The sequence below is a fragment of the Octopus bimaculoides genome, chromosome 4, assembly GCF_046866305.1.
Source record: "Octopus bimaculoides isolate indiv1 chromosome 4, ASM4686630v1, whole genome shotgun sequence".
NCBI classification, from domain to species: domain Eukaryota; kingdom Metazoa; phylum Mollusca; class Cephalopoda; order Octopoda; family Octopodidae; genus Octopus; species Octopus bimaculoides.
This window is the reverse complement of record NC_142931.1, coordinates 15353840-15380416: the sequence shown is the minus strand read 5'-3', so window position 1 is coordinate 15380416 and position 26577 is coordinate 15353840. Positions and strand designations below refer to the sequence as shown.

General features: G+C 36.7%; 1 protein-coding gene across 15 annotated transcripts in view; it reads left to right on the top strand.

The window, feature by feature from the left end:
* Positions 1 to 26175, top strand: part of LOC106877240 (uncharacterized) — a 156995-nt gene extending 130820 nt beyond the window's left edge. For 8 of the 15 annotated variants that reach the window (XM_014926142.3, XM_014926126.3, XM_089350312.1 and 5 more), the window contains one exon: positions 25582 to 26175. In XM_014926142.3, the coding sequence (XP_014781628.1) occupies positions 25582 to 25979 (398 nt within the window). In that variant the 3' untranslated portion in view covers positions 25980 to 26175. Of the gene's footprint in view, positions 1 to 10430; positions 10476 to 25581 lie in introns of all 15 variants that reach the window. The other 7 variants (XM_014926104.3, XM_014926133.3, XM_089350306.1 and 4 more) reach the window with 1 other exon arrangement.
* Positions 26176 to 26577: the final 402 nt, after the last annotated feature.

Below are 26577 nucleotides of genomic sequence, written 5' to 3'. Positions count from 1 at the left end.
GATATATATATATATGTATGTATAGATATATATATATATGTATGTATAGATATATATATATGTATAGATATATATGTATATATATATAGATATATATGTATGTGTGTGTGTGTATATATATACATATATATATATATATGTATGTATGTGTACACACACATATATACACACACACACACACACACACACACACACACACACACACACACATATATATGTATGTGTATACATACACACACACATACATACATATACATACACATACATATATCATAAATTGCATTACAGTGTTCCACAATAGCCAACCTCTGTGGATGCTTTCTGCAGTCTCCTAAAATTCGTCTAAATGAACAGAGCCTATTTATTTATTTTAGCTATCTGAAGCTCATGACTTAACCGTTAGTAAGTTCAACACTACATTAGACGCATGTTTCTGCTTCATTGAACTTCTTTGCCAGTATATATAGCCTCACTGTAACTTGTTGAAGATAAGTAAATATACAGAAATATATATTTGTTTGTGTAGAAAATTAGAATTGCTTTGATAATAAATAATTCTGAGATGCCATCTGTATGATCGACAATAGGTATGAGCTAATGAGAGAGGGAGGGAGGGAAAGTGCATTTATGTGATCATTCAACCTGCTAGAAATAACTGCTAAATCTCTTCACACCCAGTCATCTTGAAAAAGGGAAGTTTATATTGGATAATGTAGTCATAGATACATTGAGCTTAGAAATGAGATGGAATTGTCACGGTTGGAATGTCTTTAGTCGTAAGTTTCCTCAATCAAGACTGACCATAGGTTAAACCACAATAACAATTGTAGATGAATGAGTGTCATCATGGTTAATGCAGTGTTGAACTGTTGGCTGTTAAGTCTTGTGCATTCTGGGTTTGCTGCTAACTTATCTATTGCTTTTTCATGCTGATGGAATTCCTGAGTAATTTCTCTCAGTAATTTATTTTCTGAAGTTGTGATAGTCATGCCTAGTTGTGTATATATACCTAGCTATTTCATCATCACTACTTAGACAAGTACGATGAAGTCTGTGTTTTTGTTGAAGAGGTCAAGTAAGATTAAAACATGTCTACAGTTGTCTCCCATACTTGATAGAATAATAAAAAATATTAGCCATTAAAATTGCCTTTTCTTCACCATATAATTATTTCTAATTCACTTTTCAATGCTCACTGTATTAGATATATTAGCTTAATAACTATGTTATGATTTTTTATATAGTTTTATATTATATCATTTAGTGCTGGTATAAAGCTCTGATGATGGTACCATGTAAAGAGCACCCAGTACACTCTGTAAAGTGGTTGGCATTAAGAAAGGCATCCAGGTATCGAAACCATGCTAAAGCAGACAACTGGTGCCTGGTGCAGCTGTTTGGCTTGTCAGCTTTAGTTGAACCATACAAATCATGCTGGCATGGAATACAGACATTAAATAATAATAATAATAACCATGGTGGTGGTGGTGACGACAATGGCGGCAGTGGTTTATTATTATTATTATTATTATTATTATTATTATTATTATTATTATTATTATTATTATTATTCCCTTGTAACACAGTGTAGGTAAAAATGCACTGGAGTCTTTAGTCATCTGTCAAGTCACAACAAGGACCTCAGACAGATAATACTTTCCTTAAGATGTGCGCTATGCCCAATAAGGCTGCTTTTTGCAAGACATCAATCTTGCATGGGATTTCCTGTTGCCTTAAGAAGTCTTGAAGTTTCAATGGGATTGAGCCCAACACTCCGACCACCACTGCTATCACTTTAACATTACCCTCTCGCATTCCATACAGTCTTGCCATTTCCACTTGCAATTTGGAGTACTGGGTGATTTTCTCAACCTCTTTATTCACAACATTCATGTCATTTGGTATGGCTACATCAATGATCTGACAGTATTTGTCTCTCTTATTCAATATGACAATATCCGGCCGACGGTGTTCGATTACACGATCCGTCTGAAAATCATAGTCCCAGAATATTGTTGCTTTTCCATCCTCCTGCACAACTTTACTTGGTACATGCTCATACCAATTCTCTGTTACCTCACATTGGTATTTATGGCTCTTATGCCATAAATATCATTATTGTTATTATTAGCCATAAGCAGGCAGTGAATTGGCAGAGTCATTAGAACATCAGACAAAATTACCATGCAGTATTTCTTCTGGCTTTTTTACGTTCTGAGTTCAAATCCCACCAAAGTCAACTGTGCTTTTCATGTTTTTGAGGGTTGATAAAGTAAAGCAGCAGACAAGTAAATGGATACTAGAGATTAACTAATCCCCTTCCCCTCAAATTCCATCACCTTGTGCTAATGTTAGAACATTTATTTCGGCATGAGAAGGGAATTGGTGGAAGAGGCTGCAGCTCAGTTTGAGTTTCTGAAAGGAGAACCTGGTAGAAAAAGAGATCCAACATGATGCTACTCAAAAAATAAAGTTGATACTCAAATTGCCTCAGTCATCCTGGTCAAAAATAGCTACCACGCTCATAGAAAAGTTAGGTAGTTCAGGGTTAGAAAAAAGAATCCATCTACCATTTGCAAACTTATCCAACTTCCAGTTTACACGATCCAGAAAGACATGGATGTATTACAAATGGAAGAATTCACTATTTTCTTCAGTTGTGTGAGACAACAGGACATTCTTTGGATGTTCACATTTTTCATACTACTGTTATGGTGCCTAAAGTATACTTAAAATATTCTTTGACTGTATCTAAATCAAATTCACAGAACATTTCAAGACTATTTTAGAGATTAATTAGTGGAGATTAGAACGAATTAATTGCAAGTTAGTTTGACTCATGAACTAACTTGACTTTCTAAATTAGGATGTTTATTGAAAGGAAATACATATCAGATTCTTAAAGGACAGAGACACAAATTAATTTTAAGTATTTATTTTTTAACATCTTTTTTTTTTTTTGTATGTCGAGAAGTGATGAAGCACTTTCTTTTATAAATTAGAGCAAGAAAATATTTGGTAACTTTGTACGGTAGACTTTAGTCTTCATCCAGTTTAGCATTACCACTTGGGCCATAAGTGGCTTTTAGTGGAGTCCACTCTGTTGTATGTATACAACTCAAGTCTCCTGTCTGATAATAATCTCTTTCATTCCTCACATCAGTCTTGGAGGTTCTATAAAAGAAGGTCTTACGGTACTGATTTCCTCCCCACTTATCCATTACATGAGTTATCAAAGAGGAATTAACTCATCATTAGGATATATTTCACCAGAGAATCTTTCAATAGTTTAAAATATTCTTTTCTACTCTAGGCACAAGGCACAAAATTTTTGGGGGTGGGGTGGGGTGGGGTAGTCGATTAGATCGACTACAGTATGCAACTGGTACTTAATTTATCGACCCCGAAAGGATGAAAGGCAAAGTCGACCTCAACAGAATTTGAACTCAGAACGTAAAGACAGACGAAATACCGCTAAGCATTTCACCCAGCATGCTAATGTTTCTGCCAGCTTACTGCCTTAAATAGTTTAAAATATCAAAAGTATTCTAGAGTATCGATTTCCTCCCCACTTAGCCATTATATAAATTATCAAAGATAAATTAGCTAATCATTAGGATATATTTCACCAGAGAATCTTTCCATAGTTTAAAATATTATAAGTGTTCTAGTGCAGTGATGCACAACTTGGTTAATACCAAAGTTTGGGTATTGGTCAGTGAAATTTATGTCCTTTATTTGTTGTTGTTGTTGCATGATGCAATCGAATGCGTATTTATGTTTGGTGGCCCATGGAGTTTACCTAATGAATTTTGTGAACCACTTTCTGAAAATGTTGTGTATCTCTGATGAAGACTTTCCAGTAATGTTAATCTTTTGCCAGCTTTTGCACCATCACCTTGCTCTCATCTGCCATCCTAGCAATAGAATGGCCCTGGTGAAGGTCATTTTGTTGCTAGAATTTGAACCATGAGACATGCATTACTCCTTCCTTTCATTCATCAATCTTGGAATGCCTACAAAAGGATCATGCACACAGCTCTTCCCTTTTAATTCTTTAGCTTTCAAACCGGTCGTATCCAGCCCAAATATTCTACCTGTTTTATGTTTAAATCACCTAGATCAGGCCTCTCACATCTACCCTGCTATGTCATTCTAAAAATAACAGTCATATCATCAAAATCTCAAAGCTACAACATAATGCATAATAAACTCCAAACAATGTGAATAAATAAGCATTACATTTGGCAGAGTAACATCATCATCATCGTTTAACGTCCGCTTTCCATGCTAGCATGGGTTGGACGATTTAACTGAGGACTGGTGAACCAGATGGCTACACCAGGCTCCAATCTGATTTGGCAGAGTTTCTACAGCTGGATGTCCTTCCTAATGCCAACCACTCCAAGAGTGTAGTGGGTGCTTTTACGTGCCACCGGCACAAAAGCCAGTCAGGTGGTACTGGCAACGGCCACGCTCAAAATGGTGTATTTTATGTGCCACCAGTGGTACTGGCAACGAAACTCGTTCAAATGTCTTTTCACGTGCCACTGGCACAAGTGCCAGGAAGGCGACGTTGGTAACAGCTGGTGCTCTAGCAGCGATCACGCTCAGACGGTACTCTTAGTGATCTACTGGTACAGGTGCCATCACAAGTTCGCTTTCGAATGATACAGAGTTAAGCCATGAAAAAAACAAAACAAACAAAAATCCTCCGCTTATGTAGCTGTAACCATAATAGCTTAGCTTTTTCATTTCTCTTATTCTGCTAATGTCCCCAGGAAAGGCATGTATGTGATACTTCTAAAATATAGAGACAGTGTGAGATATCTATAAATGCCATTGTGTCTCATTCAGAGGAATTGAAATGAGAACTGGGCACCACTGAACCAAATACGCTCAATGAAGTTGTAGGTTTGTCCTCTCACATGATTTAACCCCTTAGCATTCAGATTACTCTGTCAAATGTAATGCTTTGAATTAAACCTGCATTATCTCATAGCTTCAAGATGCTGATGATAAGATTGTTTAAGTTTAGAATAACATTGTAGGTTGTGTGTGAGAGGCTATCCCTGGCTGGTTTGAATGTAAAACAGGTCGAATATTTGGGTCAAATATGGCCAGCTTAAATGCTGAAGGGTTAATTCATATAAAAACGTTGGGTGTTGCAGGAAATGTTGTTCCCTCTGCTTGGTTGTCTTTTAACTGTAATGAACTCAGTCACAAGCTGTTTTATTTTTATATCTATTCTAAATAGACTTTAATGATTGGGCTTCTGCATCATGGTAATGCTGCTCTGTGTGTGGATCTATGTGTGTGTGTATGTGCATTTTGTCGTCGTAGTAGTAGTAGTAGTAGTAGTAAGAATAGTAACAGTAGTTGTAGTGCTATTGCAATGTTGCATGTTTGGGGACAAAATTCCTTGGAATGCACAGTATGCTAGCTCAATCTAACATGAACCTCTTTCTTCTTCCTCTTCTCTTCTTCCTCTTTTCTTCTTCCTCTTCTCTTCTTCCTCTTTTCTTCTTCCTCTTCTCTTCTTCCTCTTCTCTTCTTCCTCTTCTCTTCTTCCTCTTCTCTTCTTCCATCATCGTCTTGATTGGCATTTCCTGTTGGATTTCTTATGTATTTCTTATCTTAATAATGGCAAAACTCAGATTTCTTTCTTTTTTTTGTTTTGTTTTGTTTTGTTCTGTTCTTTTCTTGTTTCTCTTTCCTCTGATGCTATTTTAAAAGTAACCTGCTGATGTATATGTGACTAATAAGATCAAATCCATTCCACTTGTTGACATGGTAACATGTTAATGGAAATTTCTCTATCTTCAGCAATTATTTTTCTTTTCAATATTATTTCATTTCATTAACTTTTTATTAAAATTAATTTTATATTTAAAAATGAAAAACAAACAAAACAAGTATCTTTATTTCTTTTAATTTTTCTTTTTTGTTATTCATGTTATTTTTGTTCACCTGCTTTCAGTTTTCACTATTTATTTTCCCATTGTTTACTCGTTCTTTCCTATTGTCAGACATTATCTATATTCCTTGTCATCCTACATTATACATTGAAGAATAATTTTAGCTTTTCTCATGTCTCTTCTCTCTTACTGATTAATCACGTTATTTTCTTGTGAGACATATAAGCCAAGTGTAGGTGTTTAAACATCCACCACTGTTTGGCTGTTTCATGCTTAAAGCACATTGAGGGATTAATAAAAAGAAGAAACAGGAATTTAGAAGATAACTGTAGTATGAATTTGAGTAGAAATTAATGTCTGCTTCTGTTGCTAGATATGAATTAAGACAACAATATCTATAAGTGGCAAGCTCTCTGATCGAAATATATTGTAATATACTGTTAATTGAGATCAGAGGAATGACTCTAAATATTGAAGTATATCAAAGAAAAGAGAGAGAGAGAGAGAATATAATTTTTATCCTTTCTTTGAACATTTACTATTGTTGTCACAGTAATATCTAATTCTGTTTTTGTTGTTGTTGCTATTTAGTCTCAAGTCAACCTCGATAGAGCAGACCCATTATATGATCAGTTTTCCTACTGACATAATTTATCTAGGAGTACAATGTGTCCTTGCATTTTTTCTTTTTCTTTTTTGTTAAAGATAGTAGGGTAGGATTAGAAGGAGATTTGACTGTTATTTCCAGCAGGTTAGACAATCATTTAAAGACATTTCTGTTGGAGGGGAGAGAGACAGAGAGAAGACTCCTGAGAATAATTTTCTTAGTTGCTTTGAAGATTTACTGTTGTTGTTGTAGTTATTTTCGTATCATATATAGGCGCAGGAGTGGCTGTGTGGTAAGTAGCTTGCTTACCAACCACATGGTCCTAGGTTCAGTCCCACTGCATGGCACTATGGGCAAGTGCCTTCTACTATAGCCTTGGGCTGACCAAAGCCTTGTAAGTGGATTTGGTAGACAGAAACTGAAAGAAGCCCGTCATATATATATGTATATGTTTATGTATATATATGTGTGTGTGTGTGTGTGTTGTGTATCTGTGTTTGTCCCCTCAACATCGCTTGACAACTGATGCTGGTGTGTTTACGTCCCCGTAACTTAGCAGTTCGGCAAAAGAGACCAGTAGAATAAGTACTAGGCTTACAAAGAATAAGTCCAGGGGTCGATTTTCTCGACTAAAGGCGGTGCTCCAGCATGGCCACAGTCAAATGACTGAAACAAGTAAAGAGTAATCTAAGAGAATATTATATCTCATGTGACTTCCAAATTTAAGATGGTAGTATTTTGTTTGAGGATGATTTAACTGTTATTTCTTCTAAATTGAGCAGCAACATAAAGGTTCCCTTGAAGACTCATTATCATTTGGGGAACTATGATAAAAAATGTTGCAACTGCAGTCATCCAACCTTTTTAGGGGTATTTAGGCCTATGTTACTGCATGTGTCCCTTATTGTTTAAGATGGTATTATTTGATAAAGATTTGGTTGCTTTTTCTAGTAGTTTGAGTGACCACATAGTGGCCTCATTGTAGATTTGTTGTCTTGTTGTTTATGTTAGTATTGAGACAAGTTAGTGATATCAAACAAACAAATTCAATTGTTCTAATAAACTGTCCTATTGTTCTAGACAAACAAATATTTGGTGTAATCTTTTAAACTGTAGACCTTTATTGTTTGCTTACTTAGTTTTGTTGTTGTTTTTTTATCCTATCCTATCCTATCCTGTCTGTGAAAATCTCATTGTCCTTTATTTCTGAATCATACATGTAATTCTAGAACTCAAACACTCTCAACTATCATCATCATCATCATCATCATCATCATCATCATCATCACCATCATCATCATCGTATGTCTGTTTTCTATGGTGGTATGGGTTAGATGGATTGATAGGAGCTGGCCAGCCAGAGAGCTGTACCTGGATCCAGTTGTCTGTTTTGGCATAGGTTCAACAGCTGCAGGCCCTTTCCCTAATCCCAGGCACTTTACAGAGTGTACTGGGTGATTTTCACATGGCACTGGCATCAGTGCTTTCCTACATGGTACCAGCATGGGTACTTTCCTACATGGTACCAGCACAGGTGCTTTTCAACATGGTACCAGCATAGGTGCTTTTCTATATGGTACCAGAACAGCTACTTTCCTACATGGTACCAACACAGGCACTTTCCTACATGGTACCAGCACAGGCACTTTCCTACATGGTACCAGCACAGGTACTTTCCTACATGGTACCAGCACAGGTGCTTTTCTACATGGTACCAGCACAGGTGCACCATGACAGGTACTTTTCATGTTGCACCTACATAGGAGCTCAATATATGGCACTGGCATGGCTGCTTTTTACATGGCATTGAAATGAGTATTTTTACTTGGCAACAGCCCCCATTTCTCTTTTTTTAAATCAGGCAGGAGCAACCTTTTTCTGAGAAGTGGGACACATGAGACATGGCACATCATTTGGTGGACATTAAGTGTGCTATTTAAAAAGTCCTGCAGGTGACAGGTTGTTCAGGACTGATTTAGTCAAAAGTAAATTGGAAGAACTCTTGACCTTTTTTTTCAAGGCTTCTGAAACTGGTGTAAGCTAGTTACCTTTTTACTGGTGACCTGACCTGAAAGCTTAAGATAAGGTGAACTTTGTAAAAGGTACCTGAGAGTCTGCTAATGATATTAAATCAGGTGATGGATTGAGTCCACCACCTAAGAACAGGAGTAACTACACAGTTGATGGGCTTCTACACAGTTTCTTATTTCTACATTGCCCACAAGGAGCTAAACACAGAGGGGACAAACAAGGACAGATGAAGATATTAAGTCGATTACATTGACCCCAGTGTGTAACTGGTACTTAATTTATTGACCCCAAAGGGATGAAAGGCAAAGTTGACCTCGGTGGAATTTGAACTCAGAACATAACGGCAGATGAAATACCGCTAAGCATTTTGCCCAGCATGCTAACGTTTCTGCTAGCTCGCTGCCTTTCTACACAGTTTCTACCTATCAACTTTAAATAATATAGCCTTGGTTGACCTAAAGTCACAGTACAAATCACTTACCCCAAGTGCCCTGCAGTGGAATGGAACCTGAATCCACATAGATGCCAGGCAAACTCCTTAATCATGCAGCTATAAGTTTTTTGGCTTTAGCTTTTTTTTTTTTACTTTTGTTTTCACTGTTCCTGATGTTATTGTTGTTGTTGAGCCTTGACCAGCTTAGCTCAAGTAGATGTCTAGCACATAGAAGAAAGAACTGGAACAACGCACTCATTTAACAGAGTGCTGGCTCAGCTAAGCTTAGTCAGAACTGTAGTCATCATCATCATCATTGTCATTTAGCATCCATTTTCCATGCTGGCATGGGTTGGATGACTTGACAGGAGTTGGCAAGCAGGACAGCTGCACCAAGCTCCAGTTGTCTGTTTTAGCTTGGTTTCTATGGCTGGGTGCCCATCCTAATGCCAGCCACTTTACAGAGTGTGCTGGGTGCTTTTTTATGGGGTGCTGGCACAAGCAGGTTTGTGGAGTTGAAGCAAAGGACTTCAACTCTGACTCCTGTACTATTGGCACCTTCGACTCTGACTCCTGTACTATTGGCACTTCCGACTCTGAGTCCTCTTTATGTAATTAAGTGATTGTGGTCTACATATCTCAAAGCATATGCATACACTTATAGTTTGAGCAGGTCTATATGTTATAACTGGTTTATATCAACGAATAAAGATATTGTGAGTCGTTATCAGAATCGGTAAAACTATACTGACTCTGACTCCAACTACCCCTTAATTGTTTCCAACTCCGGCTCCACGACTCTGACTCTGACTCCACAGCTCTGGGCACAAGTGCTTTTTGCATGGTGCTGGCATGGGTGTTCTTTGACATGTTGGCACAGGTGCCTTTTGTGTGGTGCTGGTACGGGTGCATAAAAAATGCACCCGTACCAGCACATCTGTGCTTTTTATGTAGCAAAAGCTCAGATGTGGTATTGCATAATTCTTGATCCTCTGTTTGGTTGTTATTTAACCACAGGTCAACCCTAATGAAGCAAAATCGTGATTATAAGCCTTTTGGTTCTGACACCCTGTTTTTTAGAGGCATCTCAGGAATAAATTATCCAGTTTGTCTCCCTTTTTTCTAGGACAGGGCAATTCTGTTTTTCTGAGATGGGGAGATTTAGTTGCTATTTCTAGCAAGTTGGACAACACTGTTGTCTGAGATGCAGTGTCATGGCCCTTACATATTCCATACATCTTCTCCAGATATTATTTAAGCCATTTTGCTGTTGTTGCCATTGTTGTCGTTGCTGTTTCTATTGATTGTTTTACGGTGAGATTAGTGGCATAAAACAAATGCCCTCATTGGCTTTAACCCCTTTAGCATGGGATCTTATGTAGTTTAAAATGTCAAGAACCCTTTGAAATACTGCAGCATATATTATCTATTTCTGTTATAGGTGAATATGGCTCTCTACTCAGCTATGAGCCCTTGTGCATTATCAGTAAGTACCAGCTGTCTTTGAGTTGTGTAAATAGTCACGTTGCTTTATTCTCTGGCAAAGAAAGCATTTTTAATTTATTGTAAATTTTTGTTGTTGTTGTTGTAATTGGTATTACTGTTGTTGTTATTGTTGGATGTTTGAGTTGTGCTTCTTTTCTTTAAAATATCTCATAGGTGTTGTTTTATTTCTTCATTCTGGCATGGTGCTGCTAAAGTAACTAGAAACCATCGTGTGTTGTTCCTAATTTTCTGTCATTATTTTTTTTTTTTTTCAAATATATTTTGCTTTCTGTATTTTAATTTGTTGTTGATTGGCTTCTGTTCACTTTTTTTTTTTATAATTTTTTAAAAATTTAGTTTAGTCTTAGCATTAATATCTTTTTCACAAGAACCAGACTGACCACTTAGTTCTCTGAAGTGCTTACTTCAATTTTTGGCAAACCTGTGCCAATAAGATTTTCTTGTCAGCATAAATCCTATTAGTGTGAAGGCCTCATTTGAGAAAACTTTATTATCACATCACATTATCCTCATCATCAGCAGCATCATCACCACCACCACCATCATCATCATCACTGTAGTGGAGTTTTTGGTGCAGTAACCATCTTAGAGTTGTTCTGATTCCATTTGTTTTTTTTTAACACACACACACACCTTCTGTATTGTTTCTTTGTTCCTTCGAAAGCTCTTAATAGATGCTCATATTTTTCTGGATCTCAATTATACTTTAGCTGACTTTTATTTTTCACCATTCTGAAGGTGATAAAATCAGTACCAGTAATATATCAAGCACTGAGTCCACCAGCTATAGACTCCATACTGGCCACAGAAAGAGCAATGTATCTTGTAAACAAAAGAAATAAAAGTTCATTGTTATCGTAAATATTATTGGTTTTGTTGATATTATTATTGTCATCATCATCACCACCACCATCATCATTGTCATCATCATCAGCAGCATTGTCATCATGATCATTGTCATAGTTGTCATCATCATCACCACCACCATCATCATCACCATAACCATTATCATCATTATTAACACCACCGTCATCATTGTCAGCATCAGCAGCATTGTCATCATGATTATTGTCATGGTTGTCATCATCATCATCCCATCATCACCACCACCACCATCGTCATCACCATAACCATCATCATCATTATTAACACCATCATCATCACTGCCGCCACCACCACCACCATCATCATCATCAGTGTTGTCATCGTTGCTACCGTCATCATTGTCGCCATTTTTAATTGCCAATAAACATTCTTTGAACAGAGCTGATATTTCCTGTTTTGCTTAGTTAATTTCATATTCAGATATTTAATATTTCTATGTTACTTGATACTGGAAATTATATTGTCGAAATGATTTAAATGGTTCAATTACTTGATGGTTCTCTTTCAATCAACAGTATTGTTGGTTTATGAGTTTCAAACAGGCCAACTCACTGGTTCATTGCATTTCTAACAGAAAGACAAAGGAGTGTGTGTAACTCAGTGCAGAGCAAGTATTGCATGGAACTTTGCTTAAAGGGTACTGCTTTTGTGTTGCCTCACTGATATTTACATGTAGAAGCACACACATGTGTGTGTGTGTGTGTGTACCTGTATATATAAAGTTAAAGGCGTAGGAGTGGCTGTGTAGTAAGTAGCTTGCTTACCAACCACATGGTTCCGGGTTCAGTCCTGCTGCATGGCATGTTGGGCAAGTGTCTTCTACTATAGCCTCGGGCCAACCAAAGCCTTGTGAGTGAATTTGGTAGACGGAAACTGAAAGAAGCCCGTTGTGTATATATATATATATATATATATGTATATGTATGTGTGTGTGTGTATGTTTGTGTGTCTGTGTTTGTCCTCCCAACATTGCTTGACAACCAATGCTGGTGTGTTTAAGTCCCCGTAACTTAGTGGTTCGGCAAAAGAGACCGATAGAATAAATACTAGGCTTACAAAGAATAAGTCCTGGGGTCAATTTGCTCGACTAAAGGCGGTGCTCCAGCATGGCCACAGTCAAATGACTGAAACAAGTAAAAGAGTAAGAGTGTACCAAATATCATTCCAGATAAATTCTTAACACATTGAATTTATCTTTGCTTTGAGAGAAGGTAAACAAACACCCAGCAGCAAGTGTGACTGTCCCTGAATGAGAAGCAGAGATAATCTCAAGGAATCAGTAATTCTCCAGAATGACGATGCCATTAAGAAAGAGACAGTCTGTTTTACAGTTCTATATCTAAGAGATGAGGAATTATGTACATTATTTACATTTGATGGCTATTTGGCCTCGTCTTGTTTGTTGTTAACACAACATTTCGGCTGATATACCCTCCAGCCTCCGTCAGGTGTCTTGGGGAAATTTCGAACCTGGGTTCTCATTCTTAAGGTATTTTTTTATGCTGTTGTTGTTATTATTATTATTATTATTATTGTTCAGGTCACTGCTTGGGTTCGAAGTCGGAATCTTGGGGTTAGTAGTCCGCGCTCTTAATCACTACACTACGAGCATGTGGTGTAGTGGTTAAGAGTGCAGGCTACTAACCCCAAGATTCCGAGTTCAATTTCATGCAGTGACCTGAACAACAACAACAACATTGAAAAATACCTTAAGAATGAGAACCCAGGTTTAAAATTTCCCCAAGACACCTGATGAAGGCTGGAGGATATATCAGCCGAAACGTGTTAACAACAAACAAGATAAGGACAAATATCCGTCAAATGTAAATAATGTAAAGAATGTAGAGTCTGTTTTACTTCTTCTTTTCCTGGAGGCAAAAGGACAGCAGTGAATACTTCTTTCTCTCTCCCTCCCACACACACATGCATACATGCGCACACACACACACACACACACATGATTATTATTTATATTCTGCACTTTTACTGCACTGGTGAGTGCAGGCTTGTGTGCCTTGTGCTATGTGCAGTGTTTTGTTGTTGTTTTTTTTCTTTCCTTCTACTATATTAAAAGTACTCTATGTAGTAATAACTATGTATGCAACTGCCTTGTACTGCTATGTTCCCCGTGTTATTTGTATCAATCCTGAGATTTTGGTTATCTGTTTGTCTGCATCTTTTTTACAATCATTCCTGAGGCAATGTTATTACGGGAATGATGCTGCATTGTGATTATTTCCATTTCCAGATTTGTATACTTAGATGTGTTCTTTTTATCTTCTATTGACGGACCTCCACATTGATCAGGAAAACTGCCTTCCTTTGCAAAAACAATATCCATTGATGTTTAAGCAATCTCAAAGTATGATCACTTTATCGTTCTCTGAGACCTTCCTGTATATTTACACTCTTTGCTAATGGTATTTTGCAATACTAACATAATTTTCAGTAGATGAAAGCTCCAACATGTGTGTGTGTGTGTATATATACGTACTTTTGTGAAAGTGCATGGCCTAGTGGTTAAGATGTTAAGCTTAGAATTTGTAAAGTTGGGAGTGTGGTTTCTGGACTGGGTGGTGCATTGAATCGTTGAGCAACGTACTTCTTTTCACATTGATTCAGACCATTCTTCTGAAGCAGTGTATCAACTCTGTGTAGTTGCAGCTCTCTTCCTCCATCCATCTCTCTCTCTCTCTCATATCCTTGATGTTCCACTGAGATTAAGGTGGGAAGTCCGGGAGGGTGTCTATATCTGCTCATGATTTCATAAGCATCTAAAACAACCAACAAAAGTACAATGTTTGTTATCAAGTCATGCTCACTTTTGAATAACAGTCCTGCTTTTTTGCTTTTGTTGCCAAGACTGGCTGGTTACAAACAATGTGATTGATTTTCTTCACAAACTCCTCATTACTTTTGAATTCCATCTTCATTATATACTTTTAGTAGTTTCTGGCAGAAAGGTTTCAATCTCAGCTTTGAGTCCTGCGATTTTCAATCAGTGATGAGATTTTTATTGATCTAGTTTTCTTTAGTTCTTTCTCCTCTTATTATTAGCCATGAAAAACTTTTTTGGTATTGACCATTTGGGACATCAGAGAATTATATTAGGTAACCAGAAGACTCTTGACCTTGTTTTAGTATTCTATAGCTCCTTTTCCTCTGGCCCCTTTTTCAGTTTAGTTTTTAACAGTTTCTATTATTCATCACGTGAGTTTATACTCATGTGAGGGTGAGTTTCTACTCCACCCTCTACCATTATATGTATCTCTGTGTTCCTGAGGTCTGTTGCTACATTGTCTTTGCGGATGTAGAGTTGTGTCTATGCTATAACTGTTGTTTTATCATAAGATATTTTTGTTGCATGTGGTATTATTTTTTAATATTTTGTCTATTGTGTAGAATATGTGTGATGTGAGTTGTGTTATTTTGTTTGATGTCTCCTATATACTCTGTGATTAGTGCATTGTATTTTAGTGCTGGACAGAGATTGTTTATATTCTGTTCTGTCTGGTTTGTGCTATATTAATGTTTGGGAATTGTGTAGAATATAAATATATTGATCGATACCAGGCTGACTTTGATTACCAAAGATAACTGTGCTGGATTTTTGTTAGGAATCTGTTAAGAAAGTTAAGAAATAGGACCAATGAATAAAAAAATTAAACTGGCTACAGCTCTCTCATTTACCAGTTCCACTCAAACTGTCCAACCCATGCCAGCATAGAAAACAGATGCTAAATGATGATGATAATGATGATAAAAAAAGGGATCAGAGGCCCTCTCTGGGCAATAGGCTCATAAGGCTAGTTTCCCAGATTCTGTGGCATACATATTGCCTCCTGAACAGGAAACCAGTTTGTTGCAGATATATATATGGTGTAGTATATATATATGGTGTATATATATGGTGTAGTATGTAATTTTGCATGTAAAAAAGTAAATGTATGTATATTTATGGTAATGCAAGATGTGACAATTTCTATTAGATAAAACTTGTAACCGTTTTACCATATTTTATAATTTTATAACAAATAATCACTAATGTCAATGTCTGTTTATTAGAATAGTCACTTCATCATACAGTGATGACATTTAAGTTGACAATGATGGAGTCGATGTCTGTTGTGATGAAATTGAGATAGTTGACAACATAATTGAAACTAAAGATAATGAAATTGAGTTTGACAAGAAATTTGAGGTTGACATATTATTATCGTGTTTATACTAGTTTTTGCAATAGCACCAGATACACCTCCATGTTCTTGGGGTGTTTACAACAATATCTGATTGTGTGCTACCATTGCTTTTTCTTTGTTGTTTCTAATGTTACTTTTGTTCATTGTGTGAAGTATGTGAGTTGTGGGAGTTGCTGGTGATATCTGAAGCGTGTTACAATAGCAGGTGTTGGATGATATAAAAGTATTATTTTGTTTTATTTTATTGGTTGGTGATCCTGTAGAGCAGTGCTTATAGAACTATCTGATGTGACATACCGGCATTTTTTTTTTTCCCAATGTGCGTGATCGTTACCAGTGTCGCCTTCCTGGCACTTGTGCTGGTGGCACGTTAAAAGACATTCGAGCGAGATCATTGCCAGTGCCGCTGGACTGGCTCCTGTGCAGGTGGCATGTAAAATACACCATTTTGAGCATGGCCGTTGCCAGTACCACCTGACTGGCATTCGTGCCAGTGGCACGTAAATGTAGTTGGTGTTAGGAAGGGCATCCATCTGTAGAGTGGTTGGTGTTAGGAAGGGCATCCAGCTGTAGAAACTCTGCCAAATCAGATTGGAGCCTGGTGTAGCCACCTGGTTCACCAGTCCTCAGTCAAATCGTCCAACCCATGCTAGCATGGAAAGCGGACGTTAAACGATGATGATGTGCCAGGAACCGGTCATATTTCTTAGTAATATTAATTTATACCAGAAACAACATATATAATGAATATAATAAAAGTTGACAATTTTAAAATTTTATATATATTTTGTAAACAAATAATACAATATTACATAAGTATTTTATAATTATTCTTTCTTTTCTGGAAACACTGCATACTAATCTCTTTATTTATGGAATAAAGCCCCAACATAGAGTGAACTTTACAAGGACAGACAACACAAAACGTGGGGTACATGTAACGAATGATGAATATGTAATGAAATATTTATAATGAAAAGGATGAAATGGCTTACGAGCTCCCCCAAAGTTCGCAGTCCCATTTTACTGTTCTTATAATCATTCTCTTATCTTTTTTTATCATTCGTCCGTTATATATTCGAGCAGATCCTCTCTCTCAATCACACTGGGCAGATTCTCATATCGAACATATATATCCATTTGTTTAATTAATTCCAGGAACTCTCCTATTAGTTTTTGTATCTTCTCTGTTTCCAGCAACACTGCTTTCTCATTGGTTTCAAACAATTCTGGTTCCAATCTTACTCTAATCACACCTTTTATCTTCGTTATACCTCTTTTCCAATTCTATATCTTTCTTACAGATCATTAACATTCTTAAATTTCGACCCGAAGGTCGTCCCATCCTCCTTGCTTTTACTCTTTGTTCTTGTACTTTATTCATCCACTCTTCCATTTTCTCCAGTCTAATTCCGTCATTTTCACTAATTTCTTCTATCTCTGGTTCCATAGTTCGATTCTCTGTGTCTTCTGTTTCATCCACATATTTCTTTTTTGCCTTCCCTGCTTTTCTTTTCTTTAGGGTTTTGGGTGGTGACTCCACCCTCGACCTTTTTCTGTCTGCCACCGCATACTGGCAGCTGATGGCTTGCGGTCTGGTGCTGGTCTGCAGACCGGTGCCGGTCTGTGAACCACCACTTTGAGTAGCACTGCTGTAGAGTACATGCTGTGTGAATTGGGCAGCAAGTGTTTAGTATGAGTTGTGCTATTGAATTAAAGCTATCTTGTGTAAGGTGTGAGCTATCTTGTGTAAGGTGTGAGCTATCTTGTGTAAGGTGTGAGCTATCTTGTGTAAGGTGTGAGCTATCTTGTGTAAGGTGTGAGCTATCTTGTGTAAGGTGTGAGCTATCTTGTGTAAGGTGTGAGCTATCTTGTGTAAGGTGTGAGCTATCTTGTGTAAGGTGTGAGCTATCTTGTGTAAGGTGTGAGCTATCTTGTGTAAGGTGTGAGCTATCTTGTGTAAGCAGACTGCTTTGTTTAACCCTTTCGTTACCATATTTCTGCTAAGATGCTCTGTGTTTCTTTTAACTAATTCTAAATATAACAAAGAATTTAGTAAAGTAACTTTGTTATCATTAAGCTAGTGTTAGGAACATAAATTGTGACTAAGGTTTGGTGGAAGATTTTAATTCAGAACTTTTGAAAACAAGACATTTGTACTACAGAGCCAGAGGTGGTTTCAGCTGGGTTGGTATCAAAAGGGTTAAGAATTATTTCTCTATTATATTTTTTAACCCTTTTGCTACTGTATTTATTTTGAGATATTCTGTGTTTGTTTCAATTAATTTTAAATATAACAAAGAATTTAGTAAAATAACTTAGTTATCACTAACCTAGTGTTAGGAACATAAATCGTGACTAAGGTTTGGTGGAAGATTTTATTTCAAAGCTTAAGAAAACAAGACATTTGTACTACAAAGCCAGAAGCGGTTTTAGCTGGGTTGGTATCAAAAGGGTTAAGAATTATTTCTCTATTATATTTTTAACTATTTCGTTACTATATTTATTTGGAGATACTCTGTGTTTTTTTTAATTAATTTTTAGTAAAATAACATAGTTATCATTAAGCTAGTGTTAAGAACATAAATTGTGACTAAGGTTTGGTGGAAGATTTTATTTCAAAGCTTAAGAAAACAAGACATTTGTACTACAAAGCCAGAAGCGGTTTCAGCCGGGTTGGTATCAAAAGGGTTAAGAATTGTTTCTCTATTATATTTTTTAACCCTTTTGCTACTGTATTTATTTTGAGATATTCTGTGTTTGTTTCAATTAATTTTAAATATAACAAAGAATTTAGTAAAATAACTTAGTTATCACTAACCTAGTGTTAGGAACATAAATCGTGACTAAGGTTTGGTGGAAGATTTTAATTCAAAACTTTTGAAAACAAGACATTTGTATTACAGAGCCAGAAGCGGTTTCAGCCAGGTTGGTAACGAAAGGGTTAAGATGCCAGTTGTCTTGTGTAAGATGTGAACTGTAACTAAGCAGATTTTCTTTGTTTACTGTATGTAGAGCTGTGTGCCCTGTTATTGTTTTTATATTTTTGTTTATATTCCTCTTTATCATACCTGACGTTAAAATATTTTTTTTTTACTGTTTTAACCTTTTTATACATGTTTATTTCAGTTTCGAGATCTTTGTACTTTGATGGTGTCTTGACCTTCTAGACACTGTTTTGGTCAGAAGGGATTGAGATGTCTATCAAATTACTAGAATTTTATGTCTGTCTTTTATATTATTCTTACCATCATCATCATCATCATCACATTATTATTATTTTTAATCCTTTTTTTTTCCTGAAAATCCTTTTTTTCAAACACTCATACGTCGAAATCGATAGGAGTGACCATCATCATTATTAGACATCCCTGGGCAAATAACTCATCATCATCATTATTTTTGTTATTTACATTGCAAATGCTGCATGTGTATGTGGTTGGTTCCTTGTGACATCTTAGCAATAGAAGCTTATCCATGAAGAGTCGAGAAAGAATAATGGAGACTTTCTCAATCTGAACAGAATAGATATCCTTCATTACTGGGCGATGGTCTGTTAGCCTGACCATTGTCAGATCACTGAAACATTAAGGCTCTATCAAATCTTAATTCTTGACAAAAACTAGCCTAGATGGTTTAGTCCTAATTACACATATGAGACACAGTGACGGGTAAAGTTGAAAAAATAAACTACTGTGTCAGTGGATTTGAGTTCAGCTTTTACTGCAGTCACTGTCTTGTGGCTTTGGGTCACTTCATATCTTGCTTGCCTGTCTTTATCTACCAGGCTGATAACAAGCTCTTCCAGTTTTTGTTTGCAGTTGAGGAATTGGAGCTTGTTATCAGTGATAGAAAGGACATTCAAATGTAAATTGAATAGCTTCAACAGCATTCAAATGTGGAAATTTGCATGAAAAAGCCATTCTCTTCGTTATAAAATGAACAAACAGATGAAAAAACGTTTATATTTATGACTTCTGATCCAATGAGAAAGTCACTATGCAATCACTCAGAATGCTAGAAATAACAACTAAATTTCCCTTGAATCACATCCTGTCATTTAAAAACAGGAATGTCATATAAGATGATGTAATCCTGGATACATTGTGTCTGGGTAGAAAAAAAATGGGCAGAATGGTTTCAGGTAAGGATATCTTTCATTATGTCTACTCAATCATGGCAGAGCAGACCTGGTGTTTTAACCACTGCTGCTACCGCTGCTGCTGCTGCTTACAGTCATAGTTACCCATTTTTAGAGAGGTGTTCACTTCTTGAGGAACTACATCAAATATTGGTTTCAAATTTTGGCACAAGGCCAGCAATTTCAGGGGAGGGGATAAGTCAATTACATTGCCCTGACCCCAGTACTCAACTGGTACTTATTGTATTGACCCCCAAAAGGATAGAAGGCAAAATTGACCTCAGTGGAATTTGAACTCAGAACATAAAGACGGACGAAATGCCTCTAAGCATTTTTTTTGGTGTGCTGACCCTCCTGCCAGCTCACCACTTCAAATTGTTGAGTACCATACTGATGCAAGCTGTTCATTTCACCATTTTTGGGGACACTTCCCTCTCTAATTGAGGCATTTTTATTTGTAGCCATGTGTGTGTGTGATATTTTGAAATGATGTCCTTTTCTGAGAAAAGTGCTGTCTTATCTTACTGCTTTAGACCATAGAGAAATGTCATCATTGTCATCACCATAACCACCATCAACAACAGCATCATTATCATTCCTATCACCACAATATGGGTGTATCAGCACATCAGAGGAGTTCCTTCATCATCATCATAATGAGTCATAAATCTGGTTTTGCTGGGTTTGAAGAGTGGCATTGATAAGTTAGAAGCATGGCTATGGAATTTGAGGTGTGGCTTCTTGAGTAGTAGGCATGGTAACTGAGTTCAAAATCTTGGCTTGTTGAGTGCCAAGCATGGCTAACACAAAGTAACAGGAAAAACTCACTGAAATAAGTTGCCTCAACCAAATTCAAGAAATAGTTTAAAGTAGGGGGACAAAAGTTGTGAATTCACAAGCTTGCATTTGGTATTGTGTTTTTAGATCTGGCTCATTGCTCTGTTTAATAAAATCAATGTTGTCAAACTTTGTATTTGAGTGATTAACAACTAGCTTAAAACATTTTGCTCACTGAGTGTGTATAATGATGAGTATTTGCTTTTCCCATGATGCAGTTGGAATATGGTCGTTCCTTCTACAAAGTGACATTTTAGTCTTGATCGTAATCTTCTTTAGAATGTTTGGCATAAGCTCTACTCATTTGAACTTCTTTGCAGCTTCTGGTTAGTTCCTTTTATTTTTAACCCTTTTTATACCAGCATTCCCGAGATAACACCTGGTTCTTTGATACAAACTTCATCTTTTAAAATGATCTGAATTAAAACTTCCATTAAAATCATGATTCAATTTATGTTTCAAACATCAACTTATCAATGACAAAAATTATTTTACAAAATTCTTCATTATTTTCAAAACTAATTGCAGTAAAAGCAGTGTATTTCAGTAGAAAATCATTAAAAAAGTCATTTATGCACACAAAAAAAAAAAATTTCACAGGTGTCTAATTTTGAGTACCGTTAGAAGGGGTGCATGAGATGAGGGGTTAATAATGTGAAACCCTAATGGACACTCATCATATCATTACCATCATGTTTATACCATTTTCTGTGTTTGCATGGCTTATAAAAATTTGTAGCACATCATTCAGTTACTCTTCAGTTTATTGCATAAGGCCCAGTTGTCTGAACAGTCTCCATCTTTGATCTTCCTCTCTATTACATGTATCCTCCCCTGTCTGTATATGCCTCTTTTTCACGCTAAAAGTGTCGTCATCCATTTCCATCCTGTGTCCATACCAATACTCTTGCCTCTTGTAGATGCACCAGCTAATGTCTTTAATGCCTCATCACTCAGCTAACTTGCAGTTCTCCTTTTATGGATGTTGCTGTTGGACATCCAATGCATAACACATTTCTTTTCAAATTCCTTGCCTCACAGCCATGCTCCATCACAATATTCACGCTTCTTTCATTGCCAATCCTGACCTTACTAATTTCAGCTCCCTCCTACAAGGTCTTAATATGTTATTTAGCCTAGTTACTTACATATTAACTTACAGATTGTCTACAAGGTCCCATTATTGTTTTTATCTTAACAAGGCACAGGAGTGGCTGTGTGGTAAGTAGCTTCCTTACCAACCACATGGTCTCTGGTTCATTCTCACTGCGTGGCACCTTGGGCAAGAGTCTTCTATAGCCTCAGGCCGACCAAAGCCTTGTGAGTGGATTTGGTAGATGGAAACTGAAAGAAGCCTGTCATATATATGTATATATATATATATATATGTATGTGTATGTATATGTTTGTGTGTCTGTGTTTGTCCCCCCCCCCCAACATCGCTTGACAACCGAGGGTTGTGTGTTTACACCCCCGTAACTTAGCGGTTCGGCAGAAAGAGACCGATAGAATAAGTACTAGGCTTACAAAGAATAAGTCCTGGGGTCAATTTGCTCGACTAAAAGGCGGTGCTCCAGCATGGCCGCAGTGAAATGACTGAAACAAGTAAAAGAGTAAAGAGTAAAAAGAGTATCTGCTTTTCCTAACTTACATCAGTTGGACGGAGTTTATTGAGGTAGATTTTCTATAGCTTAGATATCCTTCCTGTCACCAATCCTCACTTATCTCCCAGCTGGATGTGTTTTCATGGACAATTGGAAATGTGTGACACTACTGGCATGTCAGTGACACTCATTTACGACTCTCCTGTGATGTCAAAATGCGACACCTTGTCTCTCTCACACACACAACATATATATGACATTTGCCCAAAGTGTGATACAGTGAGACTGAACTCAGAACCTCATGGTTGGGAAACAAACTTCTTAGTTACACAGCCGTGACTGCACTGGACATATGTGAATTTGTCTATATATATCTTTATGATGTATGTATATTATTTAAGATATTTTAGGTTTTTTTTTTTATCTTTTGTAAAACCAATCAAAAACAAAATAAAATTTACATGTAATTTGAATTTTCCTTTCATCTTTCCTCTTCATCATTAGGAGATGATCTCTCTTCATCATCTGGATCAGTAAAATAAATTACTAGTCTAGTACTGTAGTTGATGGTATCAACTACTCCTGATCTTGTACTTAAATCAGAAACTGTTATTTACAGAAGGATGAGAGAACAAATTGGTTAAGGTTTGAACTCTAAGCTGCAAGGTTTAACCCTCTAGCATTCAGATTTCTTTGTCAAATGTATCATTTATTCACATGGTTTTGAATTAATCACACATTATCTTGTAACTTCAAGATTTCTATGGTGTGTTTGTATATTTTTAGAAGGACATTGTAGGGTAGGTGTGAGAGGTTGGATTTTGTCAGTTTTAACATAAAACAGTTAGAATATTAGGTCAGATTAAATGCTAAATTTGTTATTAAGATAAGACAGAGATACAGTTCTATATTTAAGAGATGAGGAATTATTTACATTATTTACATTATCTACATTTGACGGAAATTCGTCCTCATCTTGTTTGTTGTTAACACAACGTTTCGGCTGATATACCCTCCAGCCTTCGTCAGGTGTCTTGGGGAAATTTCGAACCTGGGTTCTCATTCCTATCGATGTTACTATTATTATTATTATTATTATTAATCAGGTCGCTGCCGTGAATCGAACTCGGAACCTTGGGGTTAGTAGCCCGCGCTCTTAACCACTACGCCATATGCCCATGGGCAATTATGGGGTGAATTTTAAGGTTTATAAATCTATTATTTTTCTATCCTTCCTCAATACCGGTTCCCATATGCTATTCATATCTGCACTCGGTCTGCTTAGGAGGTTGTTGTGTCCTAGCATATGTGCTGCTTCTTTTAGTTTTCGTATTTTCCAGTGTTGTTCCCTGTCTATTATTTTAACTTCATCCCACAGGGGGAAGTGGTTTCCATATAATAATAATAATAATAGTAACATCGATAGGAATGAGAACCCAGGTTCGAAATTTCCCCAAGACACCTGACGAAGGCTGGAGGGTATATCAGCCGAAACGTTGTGTTAACAACAAACAAGATGAGGACGAATATCCGTCAAATGTAAATAATGTAAATAATGTAAGACAGAGATGCTTAGTAGGATTTTGAAATGAAAAAATGTAGGATTTTCAAATGAAAAATGGCAGGCACATATTAGGCTTCTAATGACAGAAGCCACAGAAAAGATGCTAATAAAAACTAATAGCAACAACAACAACAACAATTTAATGCTGATTGAAAATTATTACATTTCTGTTGAATTCACATCAGAGTCCTGAGGCCAGGGAATGTTTTGACCATTTTCTAAGAAGAATGAGAACAAAAATGCTTTTAAATTAATTATGAATTCTTGTTGGACAGTAGAATTGTCTTTTATCTTTTACTTGTTTCAAGCATTGGATTGGGACCATGCTGGGGCACTATCTTGAAGGGTTTTAGTTGAATAAATTGACCCCAGGAATTTAGGGTTTAAAAAAAAAATTTTTTTTTGTGGTGGTGTTGGGGTTATTTTAAGTCTGGTACTTATTCTGTTGATCCCTTTTGCTGAACTAAGTTGCAGGGATGTAAACAAACCAACACTGGTTGTCAAGCAGTGGGTGGAGGTGACAAGCACAGACACAAAGACACACACACACACACACACACACACACACACACACACACACACATACATGCATTGTACATGATGGGCTTTCACACAGTTTTCATCTACCAAATTCACTCACAATGCGTTGATCTGCTTGCGGCTATTATAATAGAAGACACTTGCCCAAGGTGTTGTGTTTGGACTGAACCTGGAACCATGCTGTTGCAAAGCAAGCTTCTTAACCTCATAGCCATACCTGCACCCCACAACCATGCCTGCGCCCCACAGCCACACCTGCGCCCCACAGCCACTCCTGCTCCCCACAGCCATGCCTGCGCCCCACATCCATGCCTGCGCCCCACATCCATGCCTGCACCCCACAGCCGTGCCTGTTTCTTAGCCACACAACACATGCCTGCACCTGAAATTATGCAATTCTTTTATTGTTGTATAGCGCCAGTTTTTATTACATGTGGTTAACCATGCAGGTCAGAAGTCACATATTTCTCAAGTATAGTCTACAAGGCCAACACAAACTCATATATATAATCTGAAGAGAACAGGCTATACTACAGTATAATACAACATAGATTTGGTTACCTGAAATATTCCAAATACAAGTAGTCAGAAGGAACTCTACAAGGTACCTAGTTAAATATTTATATTTGGTGCAGATGTTTTCCAGATGGATTCCCCTCAATGTGTGAATACATTTAAGCAATTTAGATTCAGTTTTAGAGCTGTTCATTTTGAATACATTTTCTCTCATTTCTTTCTGAGTTTCTTGCTTGTTCCTGCTTTTCCATTTAGCTCCATCTCCTCATACAAGCTTCTTTAGTTTCATGTAAACGTTATTTTTAATGCGTAGCCCAGTCAACCTCAACACGTGTAATCCATAAAAAAAACGTTGCTAGCAACTGAACCTGTTCTAAGTTATTATTTCTCTCCTCGTTTTCCATTTTTTACTTTTTCTTTCTATTTCTTTTTCTCCCCCCTCTCTCACTCTCTCTCTCTTTCCCATTCTATTCTCATTTTTTGGGACATGTTTTTGTCTTTTAATTTTCTCTGTACTTTTTTTTGTATTAGTTTTCCATTTCCTTTCTCTTTAACTTTTGTCACTCTTTTCAGTTTTTCTTTATCTTCTTCTTTACTTCTTTTTTCTTCTTTTATATCTTCTTCACATTCTTTCCCTCCTCCCAACGCCTGCTCCCTTCTATAATCCAAGCCATAATCCTAATATTATGTTGAGGCAATAATTAAAATTCTTTTTTTTTTGTTATTTTTTACAGCATTTGCATTTTCCAATTTATTTGAAAAAAAAAAAATTAATTTCATTTTGTTTATTGCTGTTTTAGGAGAAGTTCAAAACGGCCGGATAAATTCATCTTCGCAGACTACCTTTGGGGATGATGCTGAACCCAGAGTGCACATTATTTTGCAAGGTATGAATGGAGGGACCGAGGCAGGACCTCACTCAGAACTTGATTATCCACCTCCATCATATGAAGAAGCTATATCAATGCCCAGTCAGTTACCCTCCAGAAATCAAAAACAGACTCCCACAGCTAAGTCAAGAAATGCAACAGAAAGAGCACTAGCAGAAGAAGTGGAAGAAGTAGAAGAGGAGGAAGAGGCATCATCATCATCTACAGCAGCAACTAATTCAACAGCAGCAGCAGCAACAACCACAGCAACATCGACAGAAGCACAGCTGTTGCATCCAAATCTGTCTCACAGTTTGTTTGATAGCTAACTACCATACCCTGAACATTATTAAACCGCTGAGAGCAGATGGGAACATTGCCTTCAAGACAAACTACTCTTAACTCTCCAAAATGTGCCAAGTCTTTCAAATACGTCATTGATATTTTAAAATATCCTGGCCTTTTGACCTATAGAAATTTAAGCTTCACTCTCAAATCTATCCAAAGAAATTTTTTGGAAATTCATTTCAGCAATTCTGTCTTCTTTCTCCTTCTTCTGTCATTCAACATGCACAAATTCTGTACACACACACTCACACACACACACACACATGCATCATGCATGCACACACGTGTGTGTACGTGTGCATGCAAGAACATTGAGTATCTGGAAATCCTGACGAACACGAATACAAGTAACATGTATACACATACATAATTTATTTTTATATTTGTTTTTCTTTGGCTCTCAAATTTCTTTAAAAGCAAACAGAAAAAAAAAAAAAAACAAGCAATCATCAAAGAAAAGGAAATATATATTATTTACAAGATTTATGGGGTCACTAGGAGGCCCTTATCAACACTGGACCAATACTATTTTCTTTTTCTTTCCCAATATTTTTCTTACATTTCTTTAATGTATATAAG